Source organism: Raphanus sativus, chromosome 3 (genome assembly GCF_000801105.2).
Source record: "Raphanus sativus cultivar WK10039 chromosome 3, ASM80110v3, whole genome shotgun sequence".
Lineage (NCBI taxonomy): Eukaryota > Viridiplantae > Streptophyta > Magnoliopsida > Brassicales > Brassicaceae > Raphanus > Raphanus sativus.
This window is the reverse complement of record NC_079513.1, coordinates 21,981,960-21,998,497: the sequence shown is the minus strand read 5'-3', so window position 1 is coordinate 21,998,497 and position 16,538 is coordinate 21,981,960. Positions and strand designations below refer to the sequence as shown.

Sequence of the window (16,538 nt, the reverse complement as noted above, 5' to 3'; positions counted from 1 at the left end):
CTAAGGATTAATGTTTTTGCAATATACAATTTATGGTATGGAATTTAATTTGGAGAGATTCACCCATATCTTAGATCGTCGCCTAGGATGTGGTAAACCTATTTTCGTTGAATCTTTATATTCGTTTAAAATGTTTTTCTTTCTATGGTTCCATTTCAAAATTTTTATGATTTCTGTATATTTATTTCATAGATAGTATTGTTAAATCTTAACGAAGAAGGTGATTTCTGAAAATCTCTACTTGTGAGAAAAGAAGATTATTTTCTAGGGAAATTTGGATGCATGACTATAGTACAATTAGAATTGAGGCGGTAACCATAGTGAACGGAGTGCTACGATATTCTTTATATAATATGTATAATAACAAAAATTACCCTTTATTCCTGTTCATTTTCACTCTCACTTGATCTTTGTTTTTTTTCTTTTATTCAATGATTATTTACAAGTTTATGAAACCGTACGTTACACGACGTATAATTATCATATCCACCAAATGTTTGATTTTTTCTTCATATCTTTGTTTGGCTTTACAATTTTGCTACTATCCAATATATATGGGATTAAGAACCAGAGGATGCGTAGAGCTAGTGGAGAAGATGAACAGTATACACTTCGTCGAACTATACTATTTGATAAATATAGAATAGTACACCACGATGTGTACTGTTACATCATCTATATGTCTTGTCTTCCAGCAATGCCGCCAATCATTGTTTCCTTACCTCTTTCCACCGTCACTTCTTTTTCTCCAATTCTTCTGGGTATTTTTTTCTCCTACTTCATCAACTCCGACTACACCTCCATCATCCCTTTGCTAATGGTGTATCTTCTTACACTGCTCGACTCTACTATTTAATGATTATAGTATAGTATGTCTCATCTTCTCCTCTACTTCTTATTGTGGTTTTTTACTAATCCCTCAAATTTATTGACAATGCCACTAGTTTCTTCACAAATCGGAAATCCTCCTCCTTTGGATTTAGGGTTTAGGGTTTATGGTTTGGGTTCAGGGTTTAGGATATATGGTTTGGATACATTGTTGGGTTTAGGATTTGGGTTTAGGGTATATGGTTTGGGTTTAGGGTATATGGTTTGGATTATGGTTTGAGTTTAGGTTTAGGGTTTGGGTTTAGGATATATGGTTTGGGTTTAGGGTTTGGGTTTAGAGCTAGTGTAGAAAATGAACTGTATACACTACGTCGAACTATACTATTTGATAAATATAGAATAGTACACAACGATGTGTACTGTTACATAATTTCTATGTCTTGTCTTTCAGCAATGTCGCCAATCATTGTTTCATCACCTATTCCCACTGTCTCTTATTTTTCTCCAATTCTTGTGGTATTTTTCCCCCTACTTCATCACCTCCATCATCCCTTTGCTAATGGTGTATCCTCTTACATTGGACAACTATACTATTTAATGATTGTAGTATAGTATGTTTCATCTTCTCCTCTACTTCTTATGGTGGTTTTTTACTAATCCCTCAAATTTCAGCAATGTCGCCAATCATTGTTTCATCACCTATTCCCACTGTCTCTTATTTTTCTCCAATTCTTGTGGTATTTTTCCCCCTACTTCATCACCTCCATCATCCCTTTGCTAATGGTGTATCCTCTTACATTGGACAACTATACTATTTAATGATTGTAGTATAGTATGTTTCATCTTCTCCTCTACTTCTTATGGTGGTTTTTTACTAATCCCTCAAATTTATTGACAATGCCACTAGCTTCTTCACAAATCGGAAATCCTCCTCTTTTGGGTTTATGGTTTGAGTATAGGGTTTAGGGTATATGGTTTGGGTTTAGGTTTCAGGGTTTAGAGTTATTCGATTTTCCAAATTTGAAAGGTGCAGAAGTTAAATACTTCCCCATGGGTTCACTAATCCATTGGGGGGGGGGGGTTAGGGTATAGTTTTGAAGAGAAGGGAGGATTTGATTTGGGATTTTGGGTTTTGATCAAAAATAAAATTATAGAAAAAAGGTATATAAGATCAAGGGAGCCTATAGGAGATTTTCCGAAACCATTTCCAAACATAGAAATAAGTAACATTGTTATATTTTATGTTAATGTGTTACATTCTATTGTAAAATCGAATAATAGAAATATAAGTGTAAACTAACCAAATATATAATCTTTTTTATAGTATTGGTATCAATTTGTTTTCTATACTATTTTTAAAATAGTATAGTATAGTATAGTTAGTTAATTGTGCATAATACGTCAAACAGACGATCACGCGCGTAAAAGGAGATTCTTGTCCACTTTTGTGGTAAACAGACACACTTCCCCATAAAAATTATACATGGTTACTTCTTTGATTTTTCTGATTGCTATGAATATAGAGCAAATTGACCCTATTTTCTATCCTATTAATATTTAATTTTTGTCGTCAAAATAACCATTTTTCTAATGTTGGAATGGGCCAAACATTTTTTTGTACCATATTCTAATGTTGAAATGGGCCAAACTTATTGAGTAGAAATTCAACAATTCGGGTAAAGTCTCTCAAGTTATATGAGTGGCAAGTAAAGTCAATAGGTAAACTTGAAATTTTCTGTATCACCCTTTTATGGTGTCTGTTGACTTTTTTCCTTCTGTACGTCCAAGTCGATTCTCTCGTTTGTTTATTAATAGGATTCCTTTATTATAAGAAAGTTCATGTATTGCATTTGTGATGATGAGTACCCAACGTGGTAATCAACTACGTAGGGTTGCTTTCTATTCACAAGTCAAAAAAAAGGAATAAAGGATCAAAAAGAACATGGAAGATGTGCAAGAGACACTATTCGGAGTCAGAAAATGAAAGAATTCTCTTTCTCAAAAAAACGAAAGAATTCTGTAATAGTTTCCAAAAGACAAAAGGAAGCTCAAAAACACACAATTTTCAAACACATACAATTGACATGGAATACAATTAAATTTGAAAATAATTCTAGTATTTCCTATCGTAGTAAAAATACAGTTTAACATAGTTTGAGCCGAAACAACCAAAGACGCCAGTCTCACCAAAAAAAAGCAAAACAAAAAACTACACAACAAATCAAATCAAAAGGTGAATAAAATCAAATCTAAGCAATATATAAACCAAGTGCTGTTCAAGTGAATAAAATTGCTTCTGAATAATACTTAGATGAATAAAGACATCATCAGTAAATCTTAAACGTTCTTACTTTACTTTCTTAATATTCGGAAAGTTCCAAAGATTGCTATATGATATATCCTTAGTGCTTCTGAGTTAATCTCTTATAAGATTTAATCCAAAGTGCTGTTCAATCTTATGCATTGTTTCCTAGTCACTAGCTCCATCTAAGAGAAGAGAAGATAGAAGACCAACACAGATACACTTTAACTTGTTGTAAATACAAACAAACTGATGAGTTTATTTACCAAGTTATTTCATGAATCTGACCATACGGGCAAGCTCTGCCGCTTCTTTGGAAGAAGTTGCTCTCCTTGGTGAATAAGACGACACATATTTAGGTTAATCGATTATATCGTGCAGTGTACAATAATGGCATCCTGAGTTTTGGGAAAGACCTTTTTTAGGAATTGAAGTAAAGGTTAACAATTAGAAAGCAAATTGCGGGGATAGCTCAGTTGGGAGAGCGTCAGACTGAAGATCTGAAGGTCGCGTGTTCGATCTACGCTCACCGCATTAATAGTTTTTTTAACAAATAGTGAATAAAATCATTTCCCAAAACACTTATTACTGTCGCCAAATTAAGAAATTCAATACGCCGAAGTAACATAAATACTTCACTTACTGAAATCTATTTAGCGGATTACATTTACTTGTCTAATGACAGTTAATAACATCTAACATCTCATTAAATGCTCGACTACACCGCATCAATTAACTGTAATCATGCGGACGTATACGTTTCAACTTTCAATTAATTTGCTACCGTTTCTTTTCTTGCTTGGCATTGGCAGTGTGGTTCTTAGGAATACTTTATTCGTGTTCAGATTATGGCGGCCCGGTGTTTTCGTTTAGTAAGTTTTGTTTTCTTCTTATCATCTACCGTCTAGTGCATTATTGGTAGTGTCGTAGTGGAAATTACAAATTCGGATAAGTATATCTGAAATTCGCTACTCTGGAAGCGTTATAAAATCTCTACTCTTCATGGTTCATGTTGAAGGTTTATGATCTGGTTTAGTAGAACACGCTGAAAACATGGATCAAGCGAAACTCGTTCAAAATTTTGTGCATTGGATAATTTTTTCCGAGTCTCGCTTGAAATCGAATTAGAAACTTTGATTTTCGTTTTAGATTTATTTATCAAATTAATATATAAAAAGTTACTAACGTCGTTGCCGGACGATTGTTCTCTATAATCAACGAATATATACATATTTTAATGGATTGCAAGTGATCACAATATCTAATTATCTAATCATATCATTAATTTACGACCCATCGTGGTCTGACATCCCCACACATTACTAATTTCGATTCAAATAAATATAAAATAAGAATAAAAGAGAGGTCCGGCAACGTTCATACAGTTGCAGAATCTCCGTGGTTTTGTTAAGGATAATGGATGCCCTTTGGCGAATATATAGTTTTAAATTCCTTAAATCGGGAGTAATAGTTCCGTCATTACCGCTAGATCGTGAAATAGAAAAATTAGAGTAGAGTCATCACTCATCAGAAGCAATATGGACAATATAGTAAAAAAGTTGGGAAAACGTGGCGAGTTTGTATCTTCTTAACGTTTGTCTTAGAGTAGAGTCATCAGAAGTAGTATAGACAGTTGAAGTTTCAGTTTACTTAAACGTGGTGACTCAAAGGAGAGGAAAATTCAAACTTTCACAGTGAGATATATGTTACAACTTACAATCAACTGTGAATATGATCTGGAGAGAAATAAACAAGAGGAGACATGCAGAGACCTCATCACCTGCTGCGGTTTTGATTAAAAGGCTTGACAAGAACATGAGAAATAAATTCACTGTGATTCAGAGGAAAGGATATAAGAAGTATACAAATGGGATGGAATTCTGGTTTGGCACCCGATAGGATTGGTTTTATTTTTTGAGGGTTTGAATCAATAGGAAAAATTAGATCTTTTTATACTTGTTAAGAAAAGTACACTAGTTGTAAAATATCTTTTTATTTGCATTAAATTTAACATTGAATTCAAAAAAAAGAGATGAAACTAGACATCCACGTAAAAACCGAGAACGAAACCAAACTGGAATCACACCGAAAAAACTGAACTCGAACTCGTACCGAAATTCAAAAAAAAATCAAAGTTTTTAACATTTCTATAACCAAAAAAGAAACAAAATCAAATTGGAACCGAACCGAGAATCGAATGGATATCCGAATATCTAAAATACAATTTATATATCTAAATAATTATATTTAGTATTAATATACTATTTATACATTGAAAAATCCAAAAAATGAAATATTCGAATATTTATTATCTAAAGTATTTTAAAGTATCCAAATTATTCCAAAGAACCGAACTAACCAAATAATTCTTATGCTTATGTGCGAGATCGTGTGTGCCAAGTTTATGTTTCGGCTCATTAAGTTTAATTTGTTTTAATTTGTCATCTTCTGTTACTTTCTAGTCAAGAAACTCTATGACTACTTTCTAGTTTCTACTACAGAGGTAAATGTACTATTCCAAAAACTATAAGAAATCATAAGCTATGGAAACGAAAACAGAGACTATCAATTTTTTTTTTTGTGCACATCAGAGACTATCAAATAAAAGTTAAGAATGAACACATATCAGAAACCACCTTGATATATGACTAATATAAAGTACTGCTGTACCAATTTGGTTATCACTAGTGGCAAATCTAGTAAAGGAAGAGTAAGTGCACATGCATCCATAATATTTTTAAAATTAATATATTTCTTACAAATTTTAGATATTCACCTATTATGATGTGTAAGTGTACACATATTCTACAATTTGTGCATCCTTTGAAAAATAGTTGAGTTCTGCATTCGCCACTGGTTATAACCACTTGTAAAGGCTGGTATACGATGGAAAAAAAAGGCTGGTATAAAAACGTGATGTAACGTTACATTTGTTAAAGTGGACTACATATTGTTTGGAGCATTAAGAAATAAAACGAAGCCACGTGTATTGATCATGAAGAGACCAATTGAGTAAGAGTTAAAGGAGATGAGTATTGTGAATCATCAAATAAGATAAAATTGACGATGGTCCGAGCAGCAGCTTCTGTGGGATGACCATAGCGATCCCAGAAGAGATACTTGGTTCTGTCTGAACATAAGTTTGACAATGGGAAACAAGGAAACTCTGCGTTTAATACCCCACTTCCACAACACGCTGATGTTACGTCAGAAAAACCTGAAAATCATCATTAAAAAAATGACATTGTTTATTTTTTGGGTAGATACTACGTTGATTCGATCTTGTTTGCTAATGTTTTTTGTTCTCAATGTATGTAAAGTAGAATATAATATGAAATATTATTGTGTTGTGTTTAATATGAAAATACAAGATGCATATATATATATCGGTAACATTAACATAATGTTAACAATAGATAATGCTAACTTTCCTAAACGTTAATGTAAATATGCTAAGAATATCTTGAGGTTAACTTGCTCTTCAAGTATTTCCTTTTAGTCTTGATGGTCTTCATGGGTTTCACGGGCTTCACAGACTTGGTCCGTAAGATACATATCTTCCGGCCCAACATATCTCTAATATGTAAAGTATAATAGAATAGATATATTATTGTGTTGTGATGAATATGAGAATACAAGAGGCATATATATATATATCGCTAACATTAACATAATGTTAGGAATAGATAATGCTAACTTTCCTAAATATTAAATGGAAATATACTAAGAATATGTTGAGGTTAACTTGCTCTTCAAGTCTTTCTTTTTAGTCTTCTGGGTCTTCATGGGTTTTACGGGCTTCACAATCTTGGTCCGTAAGATACATATCTTCAGGCCCAACATATCTCTAATACTCCCCCGCACGACAAACGTGGGATGCATTACGCAAATCTGCAATCACAAAGCATACCACGTATGTCGTGGACACTATGTCGAGGAAAACAACTCAGTAGATTCCTTCGGGAATAAACTTTAACTTGGACAACGAGGATGAAAACTTCAGCTCTTCTTTGGTCTTGACAATGGGAATACATCCCGTGGGCGCAACTGCAGCTCCAAAAAACAATCGTCCATGACTTGGACAGTCCATACACCGGACTAAAAAAAAAATTGACCTAAAAAATTTGAGCGTTCAACTAGAACTCCCCCGTAATGGTTAAACTATAACCAATAAATCCCAAACTATGAGAAAACAACTAACTCTGAGAAATTCTAAACTATAGAAAATCTCTAACAAAAATAACCCAAAATAACCCATGTGAAACCCACTACTTTGAGAGACTCTTCCAATTAACCTAGACAGCACCCATGATAGTATAACTTCAACTAAAAACACGTGGACTCAAAACCACATTAATAAACCCATTGGCTTAAAAACGTAAAGACGTAACACCTAAAAAAAACTAACCGTACCACTAGCTTAGAATAAAACCAAAACCCTACGATTCAAACACATGTGGTAATGTCGTCTTCATCGTCGGTATCACCATCATCTTCTTCAACATCGCCAACACCAACGATAATGAGCATCATCAAAACTTAAAACTTGCGGAAGTTTTAATTTTGATCTCTAAGAATCGACTGCTTTGATACCATGTAAAGTAGAATATAATGTGATATATTATTGTGTTGTGTTTAATATGAGAATACAAGATGCATATATATATCGGTAACATTAACATAATGTTAACAATAGATAATGCTAACTTTCCTAAACGTTAATGTAAATATGCTAAGAATATCTTGAAGTTAACTTGCTCTTCAAGTATTTCCTTTTAGTCTTGATGGTCTTCATGGGTTTCACGGGCTTCACAGACTTGGTCCGTAAGATACATATCTTCCGGCCCAACATATCTCTAATAATGTATCACCGCTTTTGTATTTGGTACGTGAATTATATGTGTGAGGAATGCGTGATTCTAACGATGTCGGTCCCCTAATTTTTATCAATTAATCTAGAGACTAGCGATCTGAATAGTTTAATTCTTAACGTACCGTAATGGGCGGGGTTGGAGATAATGTCATGTAGAGACTTAAAAATATCAAAGTAAGAGTAAGCCATTGAGCTTTTCAACTCTTCTTTCAGCTGTTGTAACATTTTTATCAGAGCTTCGTTGTACAAAGAAGCCAACATGTTTGCCTCTTTATTGCATTCATGGGTCGTCGAGTTCTTCTCTCTTCTACTCGGCATGCAACCGAGTTGTGGTACTCCGAGTATTAAAAATCTACGTGCTCCAGTCTCCTGAATTGTCTGTTAACATAATTTTTTGAATTAATTACCAAGAACACAATTAAATGATATTAGCTTATTATTTGTTTACCTTCAGTTGCGCTCTGAATTTATCGACCACTGATTGCGTATATTGTTGAGGACTACTCTTTTTCCGAATTTCGGATGATCGCATATAATTCAAAAGATCATTGCTGCCTATAACCACAACGAATAGAGATTTGGATAGGTGAATCTGTGCTTTGGATTGTCCAAGCTTTCTCGTGAGCGCGTTACGAATAGAGAGCCAATGTTTCAGTTGTTGTGATAAAGGTATAGCTTGTCCCTGAGATGTTTGAGTAAAACAAATTAACAAAAAAAAAAAACTGCGGCCAGTTGGGAGAGCCTTAAAATGAAGATATAATAAAGGTCACTGAACTCACGTGTTCGTTCCGAGTTCACTACATTTGTATCAATATATATTTCACGCATGGAAGAAAATATGTGACTTACGGGAAATTGGCTGGAGCCATCAAAGATTCCGGCACCGCCGGAGGCAAAGTTAACACCTGTCACGGCGGCGGACTCTCTCTTTCTCCATTTTAGTAACCCTCTTAGCGAGAGGTATGGCGGCGTTAACGGTAAACCAAATTTCTCCGCTATATATTCAACAAAAAAATATTAATTCGAGAAAATACTCCAAAAATTGATAGTAAAAATACTGAATTATATAATTAACAATAACAACTAAGTGTTTTTTTTTGGCTAAATAATAATAACTAATTATTACAACTACATGTAATTTTTTTTTTTCATTTTCAATTATCAACGTCTCTTATGAGTGTATATTATATACTACTTAATGGTTATTTAATATCTTCTTTTTTTTGGTCAAAAGCTATTTAATATCTTCTTTACATACGAAAAGGACACTAAAATCTATCCTATTAAAAGTGAAGTACAAATGGGAAATAACCCTGATTTCTTCTCATTATTTACGACTCTCTGCCACTGGTTTTATTAAAAAAGATTTGCTAACTAATCTACCTCATTTCACGCAAATCTAACCTACAAAATGGCCCATTACGTTTTTGAGTCAACAATTTGATGGGCTAAACCATAATAACTACACCTAATCTAGCTCATCTCACAGCCTGCTCTTTTATTTTTGTTTTTGTTTTTCTTTCCCAACGGTTTGGGTAGTTTCCTCGGGCCTACTGGCTTCCATTTTGTTTTGTTTTGTTTCCGTTTGGTTATTACATCCCTTTGGATGAAACAATTTGAAGTTTTTCTTTTTTTTGCTAGAAAACATCTAAAATCTAAAATCTAATTAAAGGGGAAGTACAAATTATATTTATCCCTTAAAATTGCATAAATATTACAAAAGAATGCCACTAGAGTTAAACACTGTGTTTTGTATTTAAATTGAACCGACGTTGATGTTACTAAACCGGGTCGCTGTACTTAAACCATTCAATTGTTGTAATAATTACATAACCATTTCAAGGCTTTAGTCATTCATTTTTTTCCAAAATTTAAACCGTAACTTATGTAGAATAGATTATATTTTATTTTGACTCTGCCAGGTATACACATAACTATTTTTAAACCAATGTCCAGGTATAAAATAAAAACATGTACAACATTATATTTTATACTCAAATAAAATGAAAACCTGTACAACATTATATATTATAATTAGACATTGAACAAATGTAATAAAATACACCAATTTACTACAATTAAAAAATATGAAAGTATAAAATTTATGTTTAACATATAATAATTTCAAATATACACCCGCGCGGGCGCGCGGGTCAAAAGCTAGTAACATTTAAAACTCACCAATAACATCGGCGAAGTTTTTGCCGTTACAGTATCTTCCGGTGGCTTTCTTCTTAGGAAAATCGACGCCATTACGTGGATAGTTACTTCTGGCTAGCGAAAATGGTAAGTAGTTGTTATTTCCGACATCAACCAACGAATCTCCAAACACATACACTCCAGGAATCGGATCTAACTTGCCAGCTGCTGCTTCTAAACCGAGAAATGAATTAAACCGGAGTATACCGAGAAAAAGGAGGAAGAAGGTGAGGAACGGCAAGTTATTCGCCGGCATTTTTTTATCTTCTATTTCCCGGCGAGCTAATGTTGCCCTTGGGGTTGTAAGAGAGATACAAGACTTGGTTCGGTTTATATAGGGAGAGGAGAGATGTTAGTTAGTATGACATAATTAAGATTGATATTGTAAAAAAATGAGAAGGAAGCTTCTTATGTTGCCACTGTCAGACAGTTCATGTGATTCCTTATTGAAATATTTCTGTTTACGGCAATTTCATTTCACTACAATGAACTGTACATGAAACATTAAGGATCATTAAAATGAGTCGTGCAGAATAATAATGCCATAAATACTCTTTTTTTTTATCAAAGAATGTGAGTTTATCATGAAATAGATGTTCATGCTTCCTTTGTCTGATCGGACTCCCCTTGATAAACCTGACACGAAAGAATACTCTTCGTTGCATTGTTACCCATACGGCCATAGCTACTGACTGAAAATTTCTCATAATATCGTGAAATTACACACAAAGACATATTTTTGAAGTAGACAAAAAGACATATTTTTTAATTAAAGTGGCGTAAGTGAATCTAAGTTAGTTTGAAATTCCTTCATGATATTTTTTATTTAAAAATAACACAGAAACAAAATATGATGAATCTTCAAATCAACATCCTCCTTCATGCTTACTTTTTGGTCTGTTCACTTGATGATATTACAACATTGCACATAAACGGTTTGTTTGTTAAATCCGCTATTTAAAAATGTTCAATGAACTTATGCGGATAAGTGTACAAACATTCAATCATGAAAATTCAATTATTCATCAGTAGCTGACCAACTGATTAAATACTTCGATCTATTCTATATCATTGACATTCGCATATAAGTTAACACATAGACCCATATTTTTTGGGGTTCAGCATGTTACTACCCGAAGAAAATTAAAATAATATATCATGGAATGACACAACCTTTTCTATTCTCTTACGTGGCACTTCATAATTGGTTAATTTTATGATTTAAATTTTTAATTATTAATCAAATCATATTAAATTATTTAATATTTTAAGTTATTAGTATTACTAGTGAGATACTCACTGTTGGGTGTGTTCTTATTATGGCTTCTATCTGGAATTAGCCGATGGTGCAGACATGCGTTGGCCGATCATTTGCCATCGGAAGTCTTTTCTGAAGCATGTCACAGGGCTTTAAGTTTTTAACATTTCTGAAGCATGGATTGTATTACAACCTTAAGACAGGATATAATAGTCTTTTCCGACGATTCTCTCAAGTTAAGCTGCTATTATTACCTAGTGAATGCAACAAAGCTAGCCGAGAACAACGTGGCCGATCATGCCTATGCTTTTCAGATCTTTTAATATTTGAGTTTCACTAATGTACAACCATTCGTTGAGGCTGATAAAACGGGGTGTAAGTGTAACATTACATTTGGTGAGCAGTATATAGTTTTGGAACTTAGGAATTAAGAACTTGCAAAAATAAATCTTATTTAGAAGAGAGAAACATTAGTAAATTAATATAGTTTATTTTATTTCTGACAAATTTATCCTGTTTACTTTTATTACAAGTCAGGTCTCCCAAATCCATTTATATTAGATGATCTAATATTCCAAAACGAATTCTTATTGATCATGAAGAGACCAGTTGAGTGAGAGTTAAAGGAGACGAGTATTGCGAATCATCAGATAACATAAGATCGACGATGGTTCGAGCAGCAGCTTCGGTGGGATGACCGTAGCGATCCCAGAAGAGATATTTGGTTCTGTCTGAACATAAGTTTGACACAAGCAAACAAGGTAACTCCGCGTTTAATTCCCCAGTTCCACAGCACGCCGATGTCACATCAGCAAAACCTGAAATTAGAAAGCGACAACGTGTTATGGTTTTTTTCTGTAGATTCGTTAAGTTCGATATTGTTAGCATTTGTATTACTTTGTTTTTTTTCTTCTACAGTAATTCTAATATCGCCACTTTAGTTTGGTACGATGATTATTTATCCCTAGTTTTCATTAGTCGTGATAACAAGATTTAATACCCAAATATACAAATTCTCAACGTACCGTAACGGGCAGGGTTGGTGACGATGTCATGGACGGACTTGAAGTTATCAAAGTAAGAATAAATCATTGAGCTTCCCAACTCTTTTTTGAATTGTTGTAGCATCTTTACTAGAGCTTCGTTGTACAAAGAAGCCCATGCATTTGCCTCTTGGTCGCATTCATGCATTGAGTTTTCCGCACGTTGTCCAGGTGTGCAACCGATCTGTGCTACACCTATAATTAGGAATCTCCGTGCTCCAGTATCGTGAAGTCTCTGCCAAAAACAATTTCTGCATTAATAAATTTGAGCGAGGATCTCATGTATGTAACCAATAATAACACAATGTTAGATGTTTGTATTTACCTTCAATTGCTCTTTGAGTTTATCAGCCATTGATTGTGTATATTGTTGAGGATTGGTCTTTTGTCGAAGTTTGAACGATCCAAAATAGTCAAAAATATCATTGCTGCCTATTACCACGAAGAATAGAGATTTGGATAGGTGGATTTGTGCTTCCGATGGTTCAAGCTGACTGGTGAGTTCTTTATGAATGGCAAGCCAATTGTTCACTTGGTATGATAAAGGAATAGATTGTCTCTGAAGGTAAATCATAGAAGAATAATAAAAATATAACAAGTTGCGGGGATAGCTCAGTTGGGAGAGCGTCAGACTGAAGATCTGAAGGTCGCGTGTTCGATCCACGCTCACCGCAATTAACTTTGTATTTGTAAGGTTTTTAATATATTTTCCATTTAGTTAGATTATGATTATTCACTGTGAATGTAAAGGAAGAACGAAATGTTTTCCAACTTTTGGTTCCAATTCCAAACTAAAGCTGACCATGGAATCAATACTTTGTCCTAGTCTTTTATCATGGACAGGAATAACTTACAAGTTGTTGATCGGAACCGTTGAAGATGCCAGCTCCGCCGGAAGCAAAATTTACACCTGTCAAGGCAGCAGCTTTTCTCTCTTTCTCTTTAAATATGCCTTTAAGTGAGAGATATGGTGGCGGTAACGGTAAACCAAATTTCTCAGCTAATCAATCCAAAAAAATAAAATGTATTAAATCCCAAAAACACTCAAGTCAAATATTGCTCCTGTAAAATAAATATACCAAATCATTGCAAAAATTTCGAATCACATAAATATTGACAACTGATAGTTACAACGTAACTACGTGTAATTTCTTCTCTTCAATTGTTAATTTTGAACGTTTAACCATTTTTATAGCTTTACTCATTTCTTGATAGTTATTTAGTGAAAATATTTAGTTTTAGTGGCCACCGAGTCATGTTATCTAATTCAAACCAATCGTGGTCTGACGTAACATGCAAAAACTACTTCATTTCATACCACAAATTATGACACGGAGAGAAAAATAAAAGAACTCACCGATGGCATCAGCGGCGTTTTTGCCATTACAGAACCTTCCGGTGGCTATACTGCGAGGAAAATCAACGCCGTTATGTGGATAATTAGCTTTGGATATAGAGATTTCTAAGTAATTATTGTTTCCCGCATCAACCAACGAATCTCCGAGCACGTATACTCCTGGAACCGACGCTAGTGTTCCGGTCGCTGCTTCTAAACCGGGAAATGAATCGAACCGAATTAAACCGAGGAAGATTAGAAAGATGGTGATGGAAGGTGTTATGTTCGTCGACATGTTCTTATTTTTTTCCCGGCGAACTCTTTGAATTGGTTTTGTTTCTCATGGAGTTGTAAGAGATGTAAATCTTAGTGTAGTATATATACAGAGAAGAGACATGTGAAGAGAGATTGGGTTTGATTCGACTTGTAATCATCGTGACATACATGATCATTTCATATATTTTCTTTTGCTTAACTAGTCAAACCTCTAAATTTTCTTTATCATTCCAAGTCATATATAATAACAATATCTTGAAGGATGTTCTTTCTTGCACTGAAGTTGTGATGTTCAAGTTTCAAAAAGAAAGTTGTGATGTTCACCACTGAAACGTCCACCTTATTTTATGTTAGCCCATACAATCATGAATCGTCCGTCTCTCCATTATCTTATTTAAATTATATATATCCTTTTTTGGTCAATGTCTTTTATGTAAATTATTATTGGTTTGTTGATTGAATGATGTAGATATGGTCAAGCAATTGCTCAAAAACAAAAAAAGAGTCGAGCAAAATCGACGAGGACTCTTCCAACGCGTAATTACATAAAAGTAGAATTCAAGAGATTTTTTTTTTAAAAAGCCTTACTCTAACCCGATCAAGTTTGCTCGGTTAGAAAGATAAATATTTAGAGTTAGGTTCATACTCATATTCATTTGTCCGGTCAGTAAAGGAACCCACAAAAATTGAGGTCTTCATCAACATAATAATTTTTTTTTTTTGCTAAATTCATCAACATAATTTTCATACTCCTGATTCGTTTGTCATGGTTTCATATTTTACAAATAATTGTGAACGACTGAAAATGTTCATAATATATATAAATTATTTTCTGACGACATATATTGCTATATAAATTATATTTCTCACATTAATATAATATATTTATCATCAAACAGAGCTTATTTGTTGTTATCTATATCAAAACGAGTAAGTTTCCATGATTTGAGGTGTAGTGGGAATGTGGGCTCGTTACAAAAGAATCGAGGACTTTACGTTATTTTTAGCACTGTATAAATATTGACTTATTTAGGCTTTTGATTGCATAGAAACTTTTTTACTTTATGTATTTTCATAACAATAATTACATTTATAATATAAATGATACATATGTTGCAATGGATCATGTAACAGTTGTACCCCTTTTTTGTTTTTTTAACAGTAGTAACCTTAAAAAACTTGTTTGTCATAAACCCAGAGTAATCTTACTGAAAATTTGAACAAGATCTCAGTCATTCATTCTGCATTACAATTTCTAAGTTACAGAAGTGTTTGTGGCTATGGATTTTGCGAGCATCATGCGGCTAACATCTACTTGTGTTGCAAAATAAAATCTTGTAATTACATGAGTGTTGCTAGAACTCGCAGCAGTGTTAAGGAAACATGGAAACAAATAAATTACCTTGATAGCTGATCGGTTGATATATATCACGACTATGGAGCTAAGCAAGAATGAGAGAGAAACAGAGAAGTGAAAATCTGTTATTTTCCCATTAACCGTAAAATGACTGTACAAGAGTTGTTTATATAGTGTGCAGTAAATACAGTAAAACTATACAAAGATAGATATGTTTATATCCTAATACGCCCCCCTCAAGCCTCAATCTGGATCCGGTGGAGGAGGAAGAACTCCATTGGAGGTCTTTGAAGGTGAAGGAGGAAGATAGAGGCTTGATATAGACATCTTCGACAGGAGGTGATGAAATAGAGCTGAAGCTAACGGCTTAGTGAAGATGTCAGCATGTTGATTCTGAGTGCCAACGTGAAAAGTCCGCAAGAACCCACTCTTCAATCGATCACGCACCACATGGCAATCATTTTCAACATGTTTCGTCCTCTCATGGAAGACAGGATTGGAGGCGATATGGAGCGCAGATTTACTGTCACAATAGAGCTTTGCAGGAGCAGAAGGTGTGATGTGGAAAGCACGAAGAAGCTGATCAAACCACAGCAACTCACACGTAGTATCAGCCATCGAGCGATACTCAGCTTCTGCACTACTGCGACTAACCACTCTCTGTTTCTTAGCCTTCCAATGAACCAAACTAGTACCCAAATAGATGCAATAACCAGAGACTGAGCGACGTGAATCAGGACAGTTACTCCAGTCAGCATCGGCGAAAGCATTGAGGCACAAATCGGTAGAAACAGAGTAGAAGACACCTTGACCAGGATTAGACTTCAAGTATCTCACAATACGATAAGCAGCCTGAAGATGAAGATCAGTCGGTGCAGCAAGAAACTGACTGAGCTTATGAACGGCAAAGGTGATGTCAGGACGAGTGATTGTGAGATAAAGAAGTCGACCAATGAGTTCTCGGTAAGGTGTTGCAGATGGTAAAGGGACGCCAGTTTCCGAACTCAAAGTTACAGTCGGATCCATCGGAACAGCACTAGGTTTACAAGCAAGAAGTCCCGTGTCT

At 34.3% G+C, this 16,538-nt stretch overlaps 2 protein-coding genes and 2 non-coding genes across 4 annotated transcripts; 2 read left to right on the top strand and 2 right to left on the bottom strand.

The window, feature by feature from the left end:
• Nucleotides 1-3,591: 3,591 nt before the first annotated feature.
• TRNAF-GAA (transfer RNA phenylalanine (anticodon GAA)) lies at nucleotides 3,592-3,664 on the top strand. Its single transcript has one exon. It is a non-coding gene; the product is annotated as a tRNA-Phe (tRNA).
• A 2,412-nt stretch (nucleotides 3,665-6,076) lies between these two features.
• Nucleotides 6,077-10,458, bottom strand: LOC108846787 (GDSL esterase/lipase At5g55050-like). The gene is made up of 5 exons (XM_018619992.2): nucleotides 10,185-10,458; nucleotides 8,853-8,998; nucleotides 8,452-8,685; nucleotides 8,126-8,381; nucleotides 6,077-6,347 (listed from the first exon to the last, which is right to left on the bottom strand). Exons 1-5 carry the CDS (start codon nucleotides 10,456-10,458, stop codon nucleotides 6,124-6,126), a joined length of 1,134 nt encoding a protein of 377 aa, XP_018475494.2. The 3' UTR covers nucleotides 6,077-6,123.
• A 1,476-nt stretch (nucleotides 10,459-11,934) lies between these two features.
• Nucleotides 11,935-14,314, bottom strand: LOC108847594 (GDSL esterase/lipase At5g55050). Its single transcript, XM_018620871.2, has 5 exons — nucleotides 13,861-14,314; nucleotides 13,358-13,503; nucleotides 12,829-13,062; nucleotides 12,486-12,738; nucleotides 11,935-12,278 (listed from the first exon to the last, which is right to left on the bottom strand). Exons 1-5 carry the CDS (start codon nucleotides 14,132-14,134, stop codon nucleotides 12,055-12,057), a joined length of 1,131 nt encoding a protein of 376 aa, XP_018476373.2. The 5' UTR covers nucleotides 14,135-14,314; the 3' UTR covers nucleotides 11,935-12,054.
• TRNAF-GAA (transfer RNA phenylalanine (anticodon GAA)) lies at nucleotides 13,105-13,177 on the top strand. Its single transcript has one exon. It is a non-coding gene; the product is annotated as a tRNA-Phe (tRNA).
• Nucleotides 14,315-16,538: the final 2,224 nt, after the last annotated feature.